We start from the raw sequence: 18,675 nt of genomic DNA on the forward strand, positions 1-18,675 counted from the left end.
TGTTGTTTTTGGCAGGTGACTGATTTCAAACTTGCATGTTGGAACAATTTCCATCCATCCCTATGATGTCATTGGCAAGAAATGTTTTGTGGTTTAGGGAAAGGAGCATGGGTTCTGCAGTCACCCTTGGATCAAATCCTGCCTTTATCATTTAACTAGAGCTGTGACCTCCAAAAGTGATTTGAATCCTCTAAAAACCCAATATTCTAACTGACAAAATGTCAGTAATAGTCCTGACCTCTCAGGGAAGGTGTGGAGATTAATGACTGTCACTTTTTAAGTGCTCAATAAATACTAGTTTCCTCCCTTTCCTACCTTGCATAATGATGGGAGTTACATTTTCATTAGTGTGTTTGCAAATGACATTTGGGCTACTGAGTGATTACTATTGCTCCTTGGTACTTTCAGGGGATTGAATCCAGTCTCCCCCTCAGATGACAAAATCCACAGATGCCCAAGTCCATTATATAAAATGGCATATTCCTCCTGAATACTTTAAATCATCTCTATATTACTTATAATATTGAATGCAATGTAAATGCACAGGCACAATTTTTTTCCCAAATATTTTCAATCCACTCTTGGTTGACTGGATGTGGAACCATGGTGATGAGGAGCTATCTATATATGTGACTGTGTGGATTTTTCTCCTTCCACTTTCTCCTCCTGGGAAGAGCACACACTTGTCCAAACGAACAGAAGTAGGCGACAGCATCCTCATACATAGTAGATGCCCACAGATGGGAGATGTGTGGAAGGTCTGAGTTTTTTCAGCTAACACACCCAGAGGAAGGCCAGTGTTTAAGCTTTTTTCCTTTTCTTCTTTACTTCCCAAGAACTGGGTAAAAAAGATGATAAAGCAGAAGAACCAGAGATTCCAACTCATAAGGGCCAGGTGGGTAATACAAATGAGGGACATGGGCAGGACATGACAAAGGCAACAGTGCCGCAGGATCCTTGGGTTTGGCACCCTTCCTTTGGCATGAGGATGCAACTCAGTGATGAGGGCGGGGGAAATGAGAGCCTGCCCCCTCAAGAGGGACAGCATTGCTCTATCTCAGGTAATTATGCAGTGAGATAATATGGGTTCTCTATTCTAGATCTTTCCATTTTTTCCAAGGGAACCTAGAAATATAAACATAAGATTTCTGATTTTTAATTATTGACAATTGAATTAAGTGTCAATTGTTTAATTATAGGCCAATCCAAAAGAAGACCCCCAGGTTCTAACCTCTGGACTGCAAGGACTGGGGCTGCAGGGTCACTGGTGAGGGGAGGGAGATAGGCGTCTAGAGAGTGGGAGAGGGAAAGCTGGGGAGCCAAGACAGATGAGCTGTCCTGAATCCAGCTCCCTGTGAACCCTGTGTGGATTGGGATGTAGCACTTGAGTTGCAAGTAAAAGACTAATTAATACATGTGTGCTTGACCAACTTAACATGAGACTAACCGAAGCAAGGACGGTCCACATGGTGATTATATACTGCTGCGTTTACATGAATCTGAATTTTAGCAACCAAAGTTGTCCTTTCACTTTTGCAAACTACAGATTATAATTTGGTGCTATTTAAATTTTTCATGAAAGATATAATGCATCTATGTAAATAAGAGAGCAAATAAATTTTCTAAATGCTTTAATTTTTTTTTTTGGCACAAATAGTTCTGCACCTCTCACAAAGCTCTTGCTAGAAAAACAAGAGCTAGTGATATGTTAATGACATTTTAAAATTTGTGCTTTGGTATACAGAGGTAATAATGTTAGGTATGTTAATAATAAATTAATGTTATAATAGTTGCCATATTAAAGAAAATGAATGGATTAGTCTTAGCAAAACAAAAACAAACAAAAAGAAAAAAAAAAACACAAATCAATGCCCACAATTAGTTTGGAAGTAGGCAAGGAAGGCATATCAAAACTAGAAAAAAATTAGCTTCAGACAGCACTCAACTATATGCAATTTTTTGGTGAATAATATTCAGTTATAGAATGTAATATCTTGCACAGCACCTGATATGTACACATTGACCTATACATATATAGCATCCCTAATCCAAAAATCCAAAATCCAAAATGCTCCAAAAATCTAGAAATTCTTGAGAGTCAACATGACATCCGCAATTGGAAAATTCTACATCATGAAACTGTTTCAAGCCCCCAAAATTATTAAAAATATTGTATGAAATTACCTTCAGGCTAAGTGTATGAGGGATATATGAAACATAAAATAATTTTGTGTTCAGATTTGGAGTCCATCCCCAAGATAGTCAACATGTATATGCAAATATTAAAAAATCTAAAAAAAATCCAAAATACAAAACACTTCTGATCCCAAGCATTTCAGATAAAGGATAATCAACCTATAGTAGACATTTGACAACTAACTGTTGAATTTTATTACTTTTTAACAGTAATTGTCTTTAATAATAATTTCTTAATCCAGATAAAAACAGAAATTTGTACTTTTTTTGGGGGGTTGTTCCTTATAAAAGTCTATTCCTCTGGAGAAAATCAGAGGAATAGTAGAGAAAATAGTAGAGAGAAAAGAAAGTGTGAGAATGTTCTAAAAAGTGTTTCCAATCAATTTGCTCAGGGAAGAATACCTGGCCCTCTGTGTTTACAGTCCCTGCTGACAATGGTGCTGGCAGGATCCTGGCCTCCTTCTATCGCTCTATTTATTTTGGCTTCCCAGAGATTAGGTCTCAAACCTTTTGTGCCTGGCTCAAAGGGACCTGTCAGGTGATATAAGTGTTTCCCTTTCAGAGCTGCAGAGAGGCTCTGGGCTACGGAGCCAGCCTGGTCTCAGTGACGCGTCTGCCTGTTACTCCCTAGTCTCTGCCAACCCAGAAGCCAGTTTACAAATGTGTACAGATGAGTACTCCTGGGTCCTTGTACTTTGCAAAGCTCCTTTCTCCCAGTGGGATATTACTAGGACACAGGCAGGCTGGAGAGGTTGTGGGAAGTTTTGGAGGTAGAAAGATAGGGTCCAGAAAGGGGTGCGGTAAGAAGAGGGGGTCCCTTTGGAGAACATCATAGCCCAAAGGCAGCCTTGAGCTGATTCCCATTAGGAACCAATGGTGGACTTTCTTCTTTGGTTCTTTGGCCCTTTTAGATTCCCCACCTGGAGCTGGGATGGTTCAGGAAAGAAACTAGCCTCAGGTGTGGCTTTTCATTTCTTTTTGCATCTAAACTTCAGCTTCCAGGCATCGCACTGTGGTTTTGGGTGGACTCTTGGGCTCCTCTGGATTTTTATTTGTTTTCTTTGATTCTTCATTAGGACTGCCATCATCAGCTTTCTCCTCCTTCACTAATTTGGTTTCAATCATTTCCTTCTGTTGATTCTTGTTTGTAAACGGAAAAGCCTTCACATACCTGCAAGCATACGTAAAATTAAAGTGTGAGATTTCTATGTAACCCGCATCACAATAATCAACACCTCACCGGCAACGGTGCTTATTGGCACAGTCCACCAAATACCTTTATTTTGGAATGATGCTAAGGCACGCCCCCAAAACATTAATTTCCCCCACTTTAACGGAGTCATTTAAATCAGATGGTATGTCCATAGGCCCAGCTTTAGGCTGGACTCTCAACTCTTCCAGGAAAAACAAGAACCCGAAAATCAAATGTAGCATATAAATTTTCCCTAGATGTCAAACTTTCCTTTTTATATCCTGATTTTCAAAGGGACACCCATTGACCGGTGTCTACAGTCTGGACAACATGCCTATGCTGCAAGTGTAGGAAAGACAAGTTGGTAGGGAAGAGAGGCCAGATGAAGGAGAAAATTTATAGTAGTGCCGTCTCCGTTTTGACCAATAAAATGCCAATAACAATCCCAGAAAACACAAGGTAGGGATGTGACAAAGATGACAAGGCCAGCAATGTACCAACAATCTTACCTTTTGATGTAGCAAACTGCCAGACCAGCTGCAGCACCAAAGAAGAGAAGAGCAAGTACCAGCAGAGCCGTGGGAACACCTGGAGGAAACAGAGAAGGCCTTCAGGTCCTTCACGGAGCCTACTGCGCATCTCATGATACACATGATGTGGACAATAGGTAGTGCAGGAGAAGAGCCTTCTCTCTGACCCTCGCCACCCTCTTGGCTTCCTGCCTATAGATTCCTCAGCCTTGCCTCTCCGACTCGACTCTACGCAATTGCAGTTCAAAAGGTAGAGTTCATTTCCTAATGAACTCTAGTGACCCAATCTAGCTAACAAGTCTGCCTGACAAAGAGAGGTCAGAAATTAATTAAGTAACAGGCAGTTAAGGTGATGATTTTTGAACATATAATAACATAACAATGTATTTTTATAAATCTTGAGTTCCCAACAGTGAAACTCTTTTATACTCGTGATCTGTAGTTTAATCATTAAGGTTCTTTACGACTCTAAAGTTCTATGCCCTTATGAAAACTGAATTTGTGTTGAGTTTTCATTTTTATCTAGCAGGTGCAAAGTGCCTAATCTGAAGCAGACTGTATTCTATATTCATTGTCTGTTATACATCAGCACACATAAACACAGAACATAGACACAAAAAGCTTTTACCTCCAAACCCAGCAGCTTCATTCTTGAAAGCTTTTTCCCCTTCAATAGAGGGTTCTGTTTCTGTAGACATGAAACTAGTTTCCGTAACCAGCTCTGTGATGCAAATCAATTTTTTCCTCCGTGGAACAGAAGTGGTGGCTGGAGCAGGGGTAGTGGCAAGAACAGGTGTTGTGAATGCTTCTGAGTAGATGCCGTCACTGTCCGTGAACTCCGATGTGTATGGTGCAGTTTGAGTGTCAAACATGGGATCATCAGTGGTGATAATTTCTGGAACACACGAGTTGACCCAAATATCTGCCCAGAGAGGGAAAAATGAAACGAGAAGTAAGTATCGCAACGCATCCCAACTGTTCTTCCTCCCTCTAGTCCTATCACCCGCTAAACTGCAGCAGAAAGGTCTCACTAAAATGCAAATCTAATTATATCACTTCCTTCCTTAGCATCCTTTGGAGTCTGTCTCTACTTTGCATGGCTGTGCTTCTTGGTCTTGCCCTGCTGACATTGTAAGATTGATCTGCTCAGCTTGTCTCTCATGGCTCCTACCATACTAAAATTTCTTCAGCTCCTGACATGTTTTCTCCCACAGCCTAGCATTCCCTTGAGCTTCCTTCACCCTTAACCCAGTAAGTCCCTAATTTTCAAATCTGCAAATATTCCAATAAAATTGACACAGGTTGCAAATCATGATGTAGAGCTTATATTTATTATTATATTGATATTATAATTATTACATTATAATGTGATTATGTTCATCTTATTATTATAATATAATTATATTATATACTATGTTTGAGTTTTTATAGGTGTTCTTCATGTGGAATGATGGGACAAAATGGGTTCAGGCTCTCTGCCGGCTCTTTACTTACCTAACTCCTACCTATCCTTCAGGCCTCAGGTTGACCTTGGCTTTCTTAGGTAGACTTGGGAACTAGATTGGATCTGCAAACATTTGTTCCTGTACCTCTTCTAGTTCTCATTACACTGGTCCCCATTGGATTATGACCACCCCTGCAAGCAGGAACCCTGTCTTGCTTGGTCATCATGCTGTGTCCACTGTGCCTGGCCCAATAAATATTTGATAAAAAAGAAAGGAAAAACAACAGGAAAGAAAGAGTAGATAAGGAACCAAGACATACTTGTGATACAATTCAGGACAAGATCTGCTAAAACCAAATTTCTCTGTGCTCATAAAAAACAAAACAAAACTAAATCCCCAAATATAAAAGGCAGGGGGGAGGACCATGGGAGGCATGTGTATTTGTTTTCTAATCTGTTGAAATGGTAGAGAAGAAACTAATATTTGTTTGGTATTTGATTCCAAATCAACCATGGTACTAGGTGTTTAAATAGGTAACTCATTTAACAATTTTACCAAACCCTTATTTACACAGGAGATTACTAAAGTTGAAAGAAATTGAATAACTTGCTCAAAGTCAAGTATATGACAGAGTAAGTAGTAAATGACAGAGCCATGAAACATATTATAATATCAATTTGCATCTATTTTAAATCCCTGTTTTTTTTCCAGAAGTGGATAGCATCAGTTGGAATGTTTGTTATAGACAAAAAGTAATTCCATTAAGTTGATTTGCTTGAAAATTAAGTGAATTGCCAATCAAGTTCACGAACACAACTGATCAAACAATTTGACCACATACGCATTAAATTGTGTGCTATTTTTCTATTCTACTTTAAAAATACCTCCATTCAAATCGACATCATCCTTGACCTTCTCTGCCTTGAACTTTTAATCCCGTTTTGCATTCTTTAATCCCACTTCATTCTGAGGTTCTTTCCATGGAAAACGAACATTTCTGAATATCAGGGGGAAAACACTCAGCTCACCAGACTACGTTGGGGACTAGTATTAAATACAAACAAGGCATGGGTCTCACTTCCAGGATAAGAAAATAGGTGATCATCGAGGATTAAGGCATCTGGGCAGAGCATGGAGGATTGGTGTGTTCATAAAGCAAATATTTATGGAGCACCAACTCTGTGTTAGGTCCTGTTCTAGGTGCTAGGGACATGATGCAAATGAGACCTAGTCCCTGTTCTTTAGGGGTGTGTAGGATAATAAGTGAACAAATAAGCCAGAATTTCAGAGGATGGTCAATAGTGTAAAGAAAATGAGACAGGATGTGAATTCAACTGAGAAGGGTGGAGGAAGAGGGACAGATACTTTGGATGGAGCGATAAGAGAAGGTCTCTTGGGGAGGTGACACTCAAGCTGAGACCCAAATGATGAAAAGTGGCCAGTCATTGAAGATCTAGGGCAAAAACATTCAAAGTAAAGAGAACAGAAGGTACGAGAGCCCAGAGCTGAATGAACTCACCCATGATGTGAATAAGGCAGCCTGTAAGGCGGAAAGAGAGCACAGCTCACCTAGGATCAAAGGCAGAATCGGATATCCCAGTCAACAGGAGCAGCAAGATCCAAATATCCAGAAGCTGGACAGTATAGTCATGTTAGAAAAATAACAAGGAGTGCAGTGTGGCTAGAGTACATAGTGTGTGTGGAAGAGGGAACTTGATAGGCTAGGAGCAGGGTAGAAGACTGGGAAGATAGGTGGGGCCATGGTATCAAGATTCATAATTACCATGTTAAAGAATTTGGACTTAATTATGTAGGAGAGGGAATTTTCAACGGGGGTCTACCAACCTCCTAAATTTCATACAGAATTCTCATATATGTCCACCTTTATGTGCAAAAGCCCTCACAAATGGGAAGTCATTCAAGCCCGTGGTCAGAGAAGGAACATAGTTACCAGTGGACGTGCGTGGAGGATGAAATGTAGAGGGAGACAGCCCAATCCAGGGGCAAAGGAAGAGCTTATTGCAATTGCACAGAAAAAGGAGACTCTAGAAATACCTGGAATCCTAAAACTTAGACCTTAGGAAGACTGGAAACAGCCCAAATGTCCATCAATGGGAGAGGGGCTGAATAAGCTATGCTATAATCAGCCAGTAGACTACTATGTAGCCATTAAAATGAGAAATATCTCTATGAACAGATATGAAGTAATTTCTAGAATTTAGATGAAAAAGTTATGTGAAGAGTAGTGCATATAGTATATTGGTTTTTTGTAAGAAAGAAAGGGGAAACAAAACACACACACACACATACAAATACATGTATGCACATGCTCCCTTTATACACACAATCAGCGATAAACCAGAAACCCAAATGGTGAGTGGAAACAGTGTGGAAAGATTAGGAGGAAGAATTCTCTGACTGTACTTTTAAAAAGCATATTTTGGGCCATCGAACCATGTAAGTGTTTTATCTATTTTAAAAAACACAGGAAAAAAAGTTGAACTCTAAATGATCACAATCAGATACAAGTGAACTTAGCTTATTTAAAAATGATAATACAACCTTATAGAATAGAGATTTTTTTTCCAAGTCACCTTTGTACATAAGTCACTGATGACATTCTTTGCAAGGATTTGTTCTAAGGACTAAAAGGCTTGCAAAGAAATCTTAAATTCCACTCAGTAGGTTTGTTATTCTTGATGATATTGGTTTTATAATTTTGAAACTTGTAGGATAATAAAATATATAGTTTACAAGGAACTAAGATTTTCAATAAAGAAAAAAGAGATATAAATATTTAAAAAATAAAATAAGAAAAATAATACATTATTAAATTTGAGCTGGAATTATCAATATAAACTTATAATTTATATATGTATATTTAAAATTATGAGTCATATATATATGACATTCCTAGCTGCTCATTCAAAAAGGACCAAGAAGCAATGGAAACTTTAGTAGTAATGAGAACAACCTATATGCAGATCTTGGTTTCTAATTAACATTCTCCACTAAAAAGAACTAGGTTCTTTGTAGAAATGAGTAGCTGTTCTCTCATTTGGGACAGAGAAAGTACAAAGTGAGCCTGGGATACGTCATAGTGTCAGGGAGCAAGGAATTACTCAAAAAATAATAGGATAAGCTCGCTGCAGGGGCACATGTCTGTAATCTTAGTGACTCAGGAAGTTGAGGCAGGAGGATTGCATATTTGAGGTCAGCCTGGGCAACATAGTGAGACCCTGTTTCAAAATAAAAAGGGCTGGGCTGGGGATGTGGCTCAAGTGGTAGCACGCTCGTCTGGCATGCGTGCGGCCCGGGTTCGATCCTCAGCACCACATACCAACAAAGATGTTGTGTCTGCCAATAACTAAAAAAATAAATAAATAAATAAATATGTTTTAAAAAAAATAAAATAAAAATAAAAAGGGCTGAGGATGTAGCCCAGAGGTGGAGCACCCCTGAGTTCAATCCCCAGTATAGCAAAAAAAAAAAAAAAAAATTAAATATATTAGCAAAAATAGGATAGAGGACACAATAGTGAACTAGAATGTGCTCACACTTGCCAGAATTGGGACAATTTGAACATCCATAAGAATAATAATTGTAAGATTGACTATAACATTGAGAGCATTGTGAATAATGTGTCATGGTAGTATAAGTTGGAGAGAGAAAGTGCATTTAAGTGTCTGTGTGTGTGTGTGAGAGAGAGTTCTTCCTCTTAGGGAGTTCTCCTTTTCTTTGTGTGTGGTACTGGGAATTGAATCAAGGCGTGCTCTACCATTGAGCTATGTCCCAAGCACTTTTTTAAAACTTTAAGTTAGGTTCTCACTAAGTTGTCCAGGCTGACTTTGAACTTGCAATCCTCCTTGCCTCAGTCTCCAGAGTAGCTGGGATTATAGGCATGCATCACCACGCCCAATGAGATTCTTCTTTATCAAAGATGCCAAGCTTGGGGCTGGGGATGTGGCTCAAGCGGTAGCGCGCTTGCCTGGCGTGCGTGCGGCCCAGGTTCGATCCTCAGCACCACATACAAACAAAGATGTTGTGTCCGCCGAAGACTAAAAAAAAAATATTAAAATTCTCTCTCTCTCTCTCTCTCTTTAAAAAAAAAAAAAGATGCCAAGCTAATAAATGTAGAAGGAAGGATAGATTTAGAAAAATCATCATTTTCCAGTCCCCTACATAATAACTGATTCCAGCAAAGCTTATCAATAATTGGTTAAACTGTTAGGTAAAAGGCAGTTTGTGGGTCCACCTATTTTCATGGTGCAAAAATATCACATTATAGATTATCTATTAATTGCAAAAGGGAAGACATATCATTATAATTCCATTAGAGGGAACTGGCAGTCACCATCTTAATTAAATGATCAAAGCATAATTTAAAAATGGGACATATTTACATTAAGTGCCTTTTATTGTGATGTGATCCAAAATACACAATATGATATTATCATCTATAAAATATGTTTGCCAAAAAATATTGAATATGAGTCTAATCAAGCCTTTGGCTTAACAGATGCCAGCTAACAAATGTAGAAGGAAGGATGGATGGATGTATGCAGGAACCAAGGGGATGAGAGAACAAGTTAAAGGAAACCATGGGTAAACAGACGAATCCGAGTCAGAGGCCTGGGTTTCATACTGTCATGTTGACAGCTGGCGGGAAGGCAAGGCAGCTACAAGGCTGTTTGACAGGCATGGGCTGGATATGAGACAAGCAGGCATGTCAATGGCCAATTCCCTAGCCAACCATGACAGGCTGACGAGACAGAGGACAGAAGGACGGTGGTGAAAAAATGTTGGAAGAAGCCCTGTGCTCCAGCCGGGCTCTACCACTAACTGCAGATTTGTGCTGCCCCCAGTCTGAACCATGGTCATTTCATCCATGATGTGAGGGAACTGAACAAGGTGCCCTGAGGGCCTTTCCCAGGTTCAGGGAACTAACTGCTTGTCTTCCCTACTGCCTTTCTGGGGTTTTGCTCATGTTGGTTGGTGAACATTTATCTCATGGAACTTAGGGAATGAATTTAAAATCTATCCTGTATGGGACCACTCAGCACCTAATCTGAGGGTCAACTATCTGAGTATGTGTGAAAAGTAATGGGCCAGACAGTGGTTCCTAGGGCAATTGAGAGCAAGTAGGGATTTAAGGGAAAATGCTCTGAGAATTGACTACTAGACTGGTTGGGATTCAATTCCTTCTGTCATTAAATGGAGATTGTGTTTGTTCTTAAAAATGTCAAACGTTGCATCTGCATTTCCTCTCCTCAGGTGTGGAACAGTGAAAAGAGCAAGGTGTCAGAGTTAGACCTGAGTTTGAACCTTTATAGGGGTGAGACTGCTATAGTTTGAATGTGGTTTGAGAGAATCCCCAAAGATTCAGGTGTTGGAAGCTTGGTCTTCAGTGTGATGATGTTAAGAGGTGGTGGGTCGTTTAAGAGGCAGAGCCTGGTGGGAGGTCATTAAGGGTAACAGCCTTTTAAAGGAACAGATACAGTTCTCCTAGGAACCTGGTAGAGAGGGTTGCCATCCTGGATCAGGCTCTGGTTTGCAGGCTTGTTATTTGATCTCTCTCTCACATAAGCATTCCCACCGTTGGGATGCCATTCTCTGCAAAGAATTCCCTGAGCTGAACTGATGCTGGCAACATGTCCTTGAATCTACAGAACTGTGAGCTAAATAGCCTCCTTTCTTTATAAACTACTCAGCCTCAGGTATTTCATTACAGTAACAGAAAATTACTAATAGAGAGACTTTAGGGATGTTTTTACACCCTCTGGGTTGAATTTCTGTATCCTGTAACTGAGGATGATAAAACCTTCACAGGGCAGCTGTGGAGGTTCGGAGACAACTAACCTGCATAATGCTTCATCCACAGTGAATGGGTCACATACATGTGACATTTGGTTCCTTCCCTTCTTCCTGTTTATATTATAGGAAGCAGGGGTGGTAGAGATAATAATTGAGTCTCCTGGGATGCTCTCTTCTTAGACTGCCTTTCAGTCATTTTTCCCTAATTTTTGCTCTGGGGGGCACACTGCCCCCATGAGCTCACTCAGAGACAGTCTTAGGAGAATTGGCTGACCATTGCTATGGCTGCTTCTATTGCTGCTCAGGGTTACTCTTCCCAAACAGGCCACAGAGCTGTAGATACCCATAAAGGACATGCCACATGGAGAGGCTGCAGGGTGGACTCACCAGATGAGTTGTGACAATAGGCCCTGAACGTCTGGCTAACCGGAACTTTCCAACTCAGGACGCCTATCCCATTCTTCCCACACTTGGGGTTCGGGAGAATCCGAGGGATGACCGTGTACCCTTCTCCAATCCACCCATAACTGGAAAAGAACACACTCATTGAATGGACAAAGGATTAGAAAGCACCATGTCTAGTGCCGAATAAGAACACAGTGTCAAAGGAGCTCCAGCCGCATTAGTGAATCCAGTCATTCCTCACCTGCAGGTCTCAAAGCCAGACTTCCATGCTGCTTCCACCTGGTCTTTGCTGGCCAAAGTTAGTCCCAGCAGCCTGCAGGCCTCCTTGGCTTCTGTGAAGTTCATCTGCCGATGTACCTTTTTGTTCACGAGGGTGACCCCCAGAATTCTGCACGGCAGTGAGATGGAAAGCTCTGCAGGGAAATCACATAGGTGCTCAGTGCTTTGCCCTTGCCCCACACCTTAGGCTCTCCTTCTCGCAAGAGAATTGTTACTGTGCTGTGGCAGTAGGTCAGGGGGCTGGGATTGAATTTAGAAATAACAGGAGTTTCCTACAAGGACAGCCTGCTGGGTTAGATGGATGCTTGCTCTGGTTCAAGCTGCAAATCTCACCAGATCCAAATCCATCCTATCCATCTCTATTAAGGTACCTCATTCATTGCATGGGGACTTTGGCTGCTAGCTCCTGGGGTGTGGTCTAGGTAATAGAGCTGCTGCCAATCTTTTTGGACTCTGTAAAATGAAGCCTCTGAGGCTTTGGGAAAGACCGAATTCAGGCCTTGGGTTAATAGAATAATTATTAATATTAGCAATGCTCCCAATCAATGTAGTTGGGGACACCACTATTTCTGAAATAGACTGAAAATGTTGCATTCATTTTAACAGAATGTGGGCTCTCTCGGTTCCAGGTCTTCTCTGACCATTGGGGGGCAGGCTTACTCAGAAGTTCCTGGAGTTCCTGGGCAATAAATCTTGCATGGCAGAGAAACTAAATAAAGGAAATAGAATTTTAGAGTCAGACCTGGGCTGGAACTAGTCTAAGCTTCTTGCTAGCTCTGTGACTTCAGGCTAGTTACTTTATGTCTTCGAGCTTCAGATTCCTTATTTACAATATGGACAGTTACAGGATCTACTGGATAGGGTAGTGAGAATCACGTGAATGAATTTCTAGTAAAAATGTTTAGTGTAGTGCCTACCATAAAGTAGGTACTGATATGTAATCATAGATAACGTCACCTTTATGTCATCTTCAAAGCATTTTGGTTTTAGTCTGTTTAATAATTGATCTTCCTGGGGCAGCTGAGGCAGATGAACTGTTAAGATGTAGCTAATATTTTTACCCAAAATCTAATGGACTTGGGAACTGATTTGACCCTTTCCCTCTAGGTTCTTGGATTTATAGACCATATAAAATTACCATGTTGCACTATATTCAAGTACATTATTCCTATTGGGCTTCATCGAAAAAAAGGCATCAAAGGGCATTTTAATCTCCCAAGTAATTGGTTGTTCAGAGAGCTCTATGTGGTGGATGCAGAAATGTCTCCATCACTTTCTAGGTTGGTATTTAAAGGAAATTTCTTATTGTAAACATAGAAGGAACATCTCTAAGTCCTTTGTGTGATCTTGCTGTGTTCTGAAGCAGGGGCTAGAGGAAGGGATGTGTATTTGCAAGTGGCCTTGTTTGCATCCAGATTCTGCTGTCACCAAGAGAGACCAGAAAGTCAATACCCTAATACCAATGTTTGTGCCTGGGGCCACAAAGCGACCTATGACTGTATGCACTGATGTTCATGCCTATGCCAATGCTGATATTAATACTAAAATCAATAGTAATTCCCACACCTATCATCTGTTGATATTATTCTGTGCTAAACCCTGCTTCTTTTAAGAGAAAATTTAAAACTTGTGTAAGTGTCTTTTCTAAACCCAAGGACATAAGCAACTTGGGGGCAGATTCTGCCTTCCACTTTACTGCAGGGAGACAGACAAACACACATTCACAGACAGTTGTCCACTTGTCCTTGAATTTAGCTCCTTTGGCATATAAGCTTGCTATTGCTCAGACATCTTATCATTGCTTCTTTGGAAATTGACTTCAGAGACAGTCTTTGTTACACTATAAAGTGGTCTTGCTACTATTTAGAGTAATGCTATTATTTAGATAAATGATAGACCTATTTTGTGCGAATAGACCTGGCTTTAGAAATTTCTTCTGTTGTTAACTGGTCCTTAGGACCTTGGACAAGTTAGTGTTCTTGTCTGTAAAATGGAGATGGCTACATTATCCCAGGATTTTTATTTGGAATTAAATGAGATAACTTGTACCTCACAGAGACTGGATCCATAGAAAGCAGTCAACAAATATTAAGCAATTTCATGCTTTCCTATTTCATTTAGATATAAAAATAGGGAGCTGGAATCTAAGGGGCACTCTGCTAGCCCCTTCCTTAAATATTTCTTAGAAAACAGTAAAAATGTACCTGGAAATCAGAGCTGATTTCAACCCCAAGTTTTAGCATTTATCTCCTGCATAGCATTTGGTGGGACTGCTGTTTATTTATTCATAAAATGTGTTCTTGAGAGGATTAAATGAAGCCTTCTGTAATACATAATAGACCTTCAGAAAAGTTTTCATCACCATCACTCACCTTCATCACCTCTTGATTCCACAGTTGTTTAAGGTACTTTCAGTTGCTTCCAAACAGTTAATTTCCTTAGGAAAATTTTGTCATCACTGAGGACGGTGCACAGAGTGCAATGGAGTCATTGTTTTAGCATGATTTCCCAAATAGTTGGAATAATGGCGGCATTGAGGGGACAAGTGAAGTCTCCCCAGGGCAATTTCAAAAAGGACCAAGCTTATTTAAAAGAAACATTTCTCTAGGAGCCATGGCATATGCCTGTAATCTCAGCAGCTTGGGAGGCTGAGACAGGAGAATAGCGAGTTCAAAGCCATCCTCAGCAATAGTGAGATGCTTAGCAGCTTAGTGAGACCCTGAATCTAAAATACAAAATATGGCTAGGGATGTGGCTCAGCGGCCAGGTGCCCCTGAGCTCCATCCCCGGTACCCTCTCCCACCAAAAAAAAAGTAACATTTCTGTTGGGCTCAGTGTCACAAGCATGTAATCCCAGCGATTTGGGAGGCTGAGGTAGGAGAATCACAAGTTTGAGGCCAGCCTAGGTTACTTAGTGAGCTATAAAAAATAAAAAGGGCTGGGTATGTGGCTCAGTGATAAAGCACCTCTGGGTTCAATTCCCAGTATCTAAATTAGTAAAAGTAACTGTTCTGGTGAGGCATGATGGTGCAAGCCTGTAATCCAAGCAACTCAGGAGGCTGAGGCAGGAGGATCACAAGTTCAAGTTCAGCCTCAGCAACTTAGTAGGCCATAAGTTCCTTAGTGAGACTCTGTCTTAAAATTTTTTAAAAAAAGGGCTGAGGATGTGGCTCACTGGTAAAGCAACACTGGGTTCAATACGCAGTACAATACAAAAAGACCCCAAGTAACTGTTCTGATATTTGGGAGGCGGGGGCAAATATCAATCATAGAACTCTAAACTCCCTTATGAAATTAAAGTACAATATATGAGTCAATTCCAAGTGTCTCTCACAGTTATATTTTATATCTTGTGGCATCTTCCAACAGAGGAAAAAACTATTTTCCCTTTAATAAAAGTGCTCAGATTTTCATTTGCCCAGAGCTGTAATAAGTGATTTGTGGTTACAATTTTTTGCCTACAGTGCAGAATGAAATTTCCATTTAGACATCCCAAAAGCCCAGAAATCACTTTAAGTCATTCCTTTGGAAGGGAGCTGACGGTGAATTTTTAAACTTACATTTTCACAAATTTTTTTTCAGTTAATTTCCCGCATATTAAATTCAATGCATATTAATACATAGTATTTAATGTATAGCATGATGTACTTGGAATTAAAATAATTTTGCCAATACTTCTAAAAACACAAAATAGGACAATACTTAGTGACAGTTACCCATTTTTTAGTAATTGCTTCAAATTTTCTATAGTCATAGTTTGCTTCTTGAATGAAACACTTTTAAGAACAAATTATTTATCCTCCATGTTTTATTTATACATATTGTTATTAAAATATGCCATAACCAAAATAATATTCAAAGGGATATCAAGGCAAACACAATCATGTTGGTGAAGTTAACAATATGGTCAATTGCTCGCTTCTGGCTGAGCCATCCTATCATTAGATCTTCTGTGACCCCTGAGTGTTGCCCTCATTCCCAGTCAGTAGTCCTTAGTCAAGAGCCCAGTGGGCTTAGGACAGTTTCCAAGACCTTGCCTCGCTTCTGTTTGGAAATCTGGTAAGAAACCTACCTTGTACTCTGACAGAGCCTTGGGCCAGAAACCTCAAGGTCCAGATGGAAGCAAGAAGCAACACCAGGCTGAAGCACTTGGCCATTGTGCAAACCCCTCAGAGCCAGGGAAGCACTGCAGGTGACCACTGGCAGCAAGGGAGGCAGCAGCTCAATCACCAGGCTGGATGGAGGGTTCTGGAAATATGTTGAGGCCACTGCTCCACTTCATAGCTGAGACATCCGGATTTCCCTGCTTTCAAGCTCCTGACTTGTCAAGGCCACTGGGGGAAATGAGTGACGTCCTTTGAATGTCCAGGCTGTACTTTGTGGATGGCTTTCTGGAAAATTTAGCTAATGCTGACTCAGAAAACACACGAATGAGGAAGGCAGAGAGCACAGGGTGAGCTACCGACGGTTTTCCTAATTCCCATGTTCCCTGCCACTTGCCCTCCCCTGTGGGCTCAGTTCTCACACCATTCGTTGTTATTGCTGTGGAGCCCATTCATTCACACACTCATAGGAATGTGTCTGTCAGAAGGAGATTGAGCGTGGGTGTGCTTCTTTCCTCTCAGTGATTTTTTTTTTTTCCCCTCAGCAGCATCGCCTTATAATGTGCGGGGGAAATGATGAAAGTAAATTCCCACTTAAATCCCATGCCTTCCTTTGGGACTTCTTTTATACATTGGAAATCTCAATGCCACTACAGGGGATTCCTTTTTCAAAGAAATCAGACACACATAAAAATTCACATCTCTGAAACACAACTAGGGGGCAATTTACAAAGTTAGTCATTTTACATTTCACAAAAGAATTTTTGACTTTACAATAGTGATCACCACAGCAGTTCTTTATATAACTTCGCTTTCTCTTGAATAATTTCTATTATATACTAGTGGACCAAATTCTAATTTAGACTCTCCCTTCTCACTTGAGGAATGTGAGGGGTATTTGTTCTGTATTTAAGTGAGAGTACTCGATGTTTTCCCAGCAGTTTTCAGTGGTTTGCCCTCCATGGCAATTATGAAGTTCTGACTTGCAAGCAATGCCTTGAGCAAAAGTTCATAACTTTTCTCCAAAATGAATGTCTTTTATATGAAGGGTATGGATGACAAGTTCTTTTCTATAGAAGTGGTACTGGCCATGAAGTTAGATATCTGTGTGCAGAAAAAAAAAATAATGAAAAAAGAATCTGTTCTGCACAAATGCAGGCAACTTCCAAGAGACCAGGGAAATTGCCCCTAAATATTTGCAATATAGACTCATTCCTCAGGTGAGCACAAGTCCTAGGCTCCTAGTACCTAGAAAACATATGTTCCTCTCATTGCATTGGCAGGTAAGGTAGACAGGTAGAGAGAGAATCATGACCTCTTCAGAATTGTCCTTAACATCCAGCACCATGCCTAGAAAGATAGCTAGTTTTTAAGAATTTGTTAAACTGTTACAAAAAGGGAAAAGGAAATAAAATAGTAAGGGGGAAAAATGAATTATGCAGGGTAAGCATGGGTGAAATAGCTTATGAGAAATCAGAAGACACTTGATTCCCCCCACCCCATGTTTTATCTGTGCATTATAGTTATACATAATGATGGGATTGTTGTTAAATATTAGTATGTGCCTACAATATAACAATGTCATTTGCCTGTAGCACTCTGCGGTATTTCCCCCTTTTCTTCCCTCCTCCTGCCCCCACCCTGTTTCCTTTCCTCTACTATCTCTCTTCGATTTTCCTGAGACATCCCCCACCCCATCTTTCTTTTCCTTCCTCCTCTCTAACTTCCTCATATGAGAGGAAACATATAACCCTTAATCTTCTGAGTTTGACTTATTTTATTTAACATAATGGTCTCAAATTCTGTCCAATTTCCTGCAAATTACATAATTTCGTTTTTCTTTTTGGCTGAATAAAACTCCACTGTGTATATAAATTACATTTCCTTGACCCATTCATCTGTGGAGGGACACCTAGGCTGGTTCCATAATTTGGTTTTTGGAAGACACTTGATTTTTGAAGCAAATATACAGAAAGGGAATTATTGGATAAAGGGAGTCTGCATAATTGTGCTGATGCTTAATCATCCGTTTCTGGAAGGGAAGAAAAAAAAATATATATATATATATACCTCCTTTGAGAGAAGTTAAGCTGCCATTGGAAGGTAATTGGAAATTCTTTGTCAGAACTTGCTGCCTGTCTTGTTAAGTGAGAATATGTTCAGTCTGTTTCTAGATCTCCCACTTATGGTAAGTTCTGAAAGAATTTGTTGTCAAGAGCTAAAAAGCTCAAGTGGAGAGGCATAAAGAAAATGTTGCCAGAGAATCTCTCTTCACCATTTTGAGAGAGAGTGTTCAGGATAAGGAAATAGAACCAGCAGCACTGTCTACTTGTAGGTAGAAGTTTACACTGTCATCAAGGAGAATCCATAAAGAAGAAAGTTGCCCAATTAGATGTGCAAAATAAAGGAAAATAAAAAGGACAACCACGAAATTTCAAAGGAAAGCAGGAAATACAGAATACCCAGGCCGATTTTCTTATTCTCTGCATATGGAAAACAAGAGTAAAAGTCTGTAGGTCACCAGACCACAAAGTGCCACAGCCAGGCCTGATAGGGAAGACTGAGCCCATCCCAGAGGTCATGGACTTGGAGCCAGATGAGACCTTTGATTACCTATTTAATCTGACACATGAAAATACTAATTTAAACAGTAAAAAATGAGATGTGACACAAAGAAGTACTGGTAAGACCCAGAGTACTGGATCTAGGGT

General features: G+C 40.2%; 1 protein-coding gene across 1 annotated transcript; it reads right to left on the minus strand.

The window, feature by feature from the left end:
• Positions 1–1,614: 1,614 nt before the first annotated feature.
• Positions 1,615–16,352, minus strand: Lyve1 (lymphatic vessel endothelial hyaluronan receptor 1). The gene is made up of 6 exons (XM_015477625.2): positions 15,934–16,352; positions 11,824–11,995; positions 11,565–11,704; positions 4,547–4,840; positions 3,898–3,976; positions 1,615–3,367 (listed from the first exon to the last, which is right to left on the minus strand). The coding sequence occupies exons 1-6, from the start codon at positions 16,016–16,018 to the stop codon at positions 3,181–3,183; spliced, it is 957 nt and encodes a 318-aa protein (XP_015333111.1). The 5' UTR covers positions 16,019–16,352; the 3' UTR covers positions 1,615–3,180.
• Positions 16,353–18,675: the final 2,323 nt, after the last annotated feature.

The sequence above is a fragment of the Marmota marmota genome, unplaced genomic scaffold, assembly GCF_001458135.2.
Source record: "Marmota marmota marmota unplaced genomic scaffold, marMar, whole genome shotgun sequence".
Classification (NCBI taxonomy): domain Eukaryota; kingdom Metazoa; phylum Chordata; class Mammalia; order Rodentia; family Sciuridae; genus Marmota; species Marmota marmota.

Coding starts and splice junctions, on each gene's coding strand:
- Lyve1 (XM_015477625.2), bottom strand. CDS start 16,018: ATGGCCAAGTGCTTCAGCCTGGTGTTGCTTCTTGCTTCCATCTGGACC. Junction 4,841..11,564: donor CTATTGTCACAACTCATCTG/GTGAGTCCACCC, acceptor CTCTCTGGGCAG/ATATTTGGGTCAACTCGTGT. Junction 3,368..3,897: donor GCAGTTTGCTACATCAAAAG/GTAAGATTGTTG, acceptor GTATGCTTGCAG/GTATGTGAAGGCTTTTCCGT.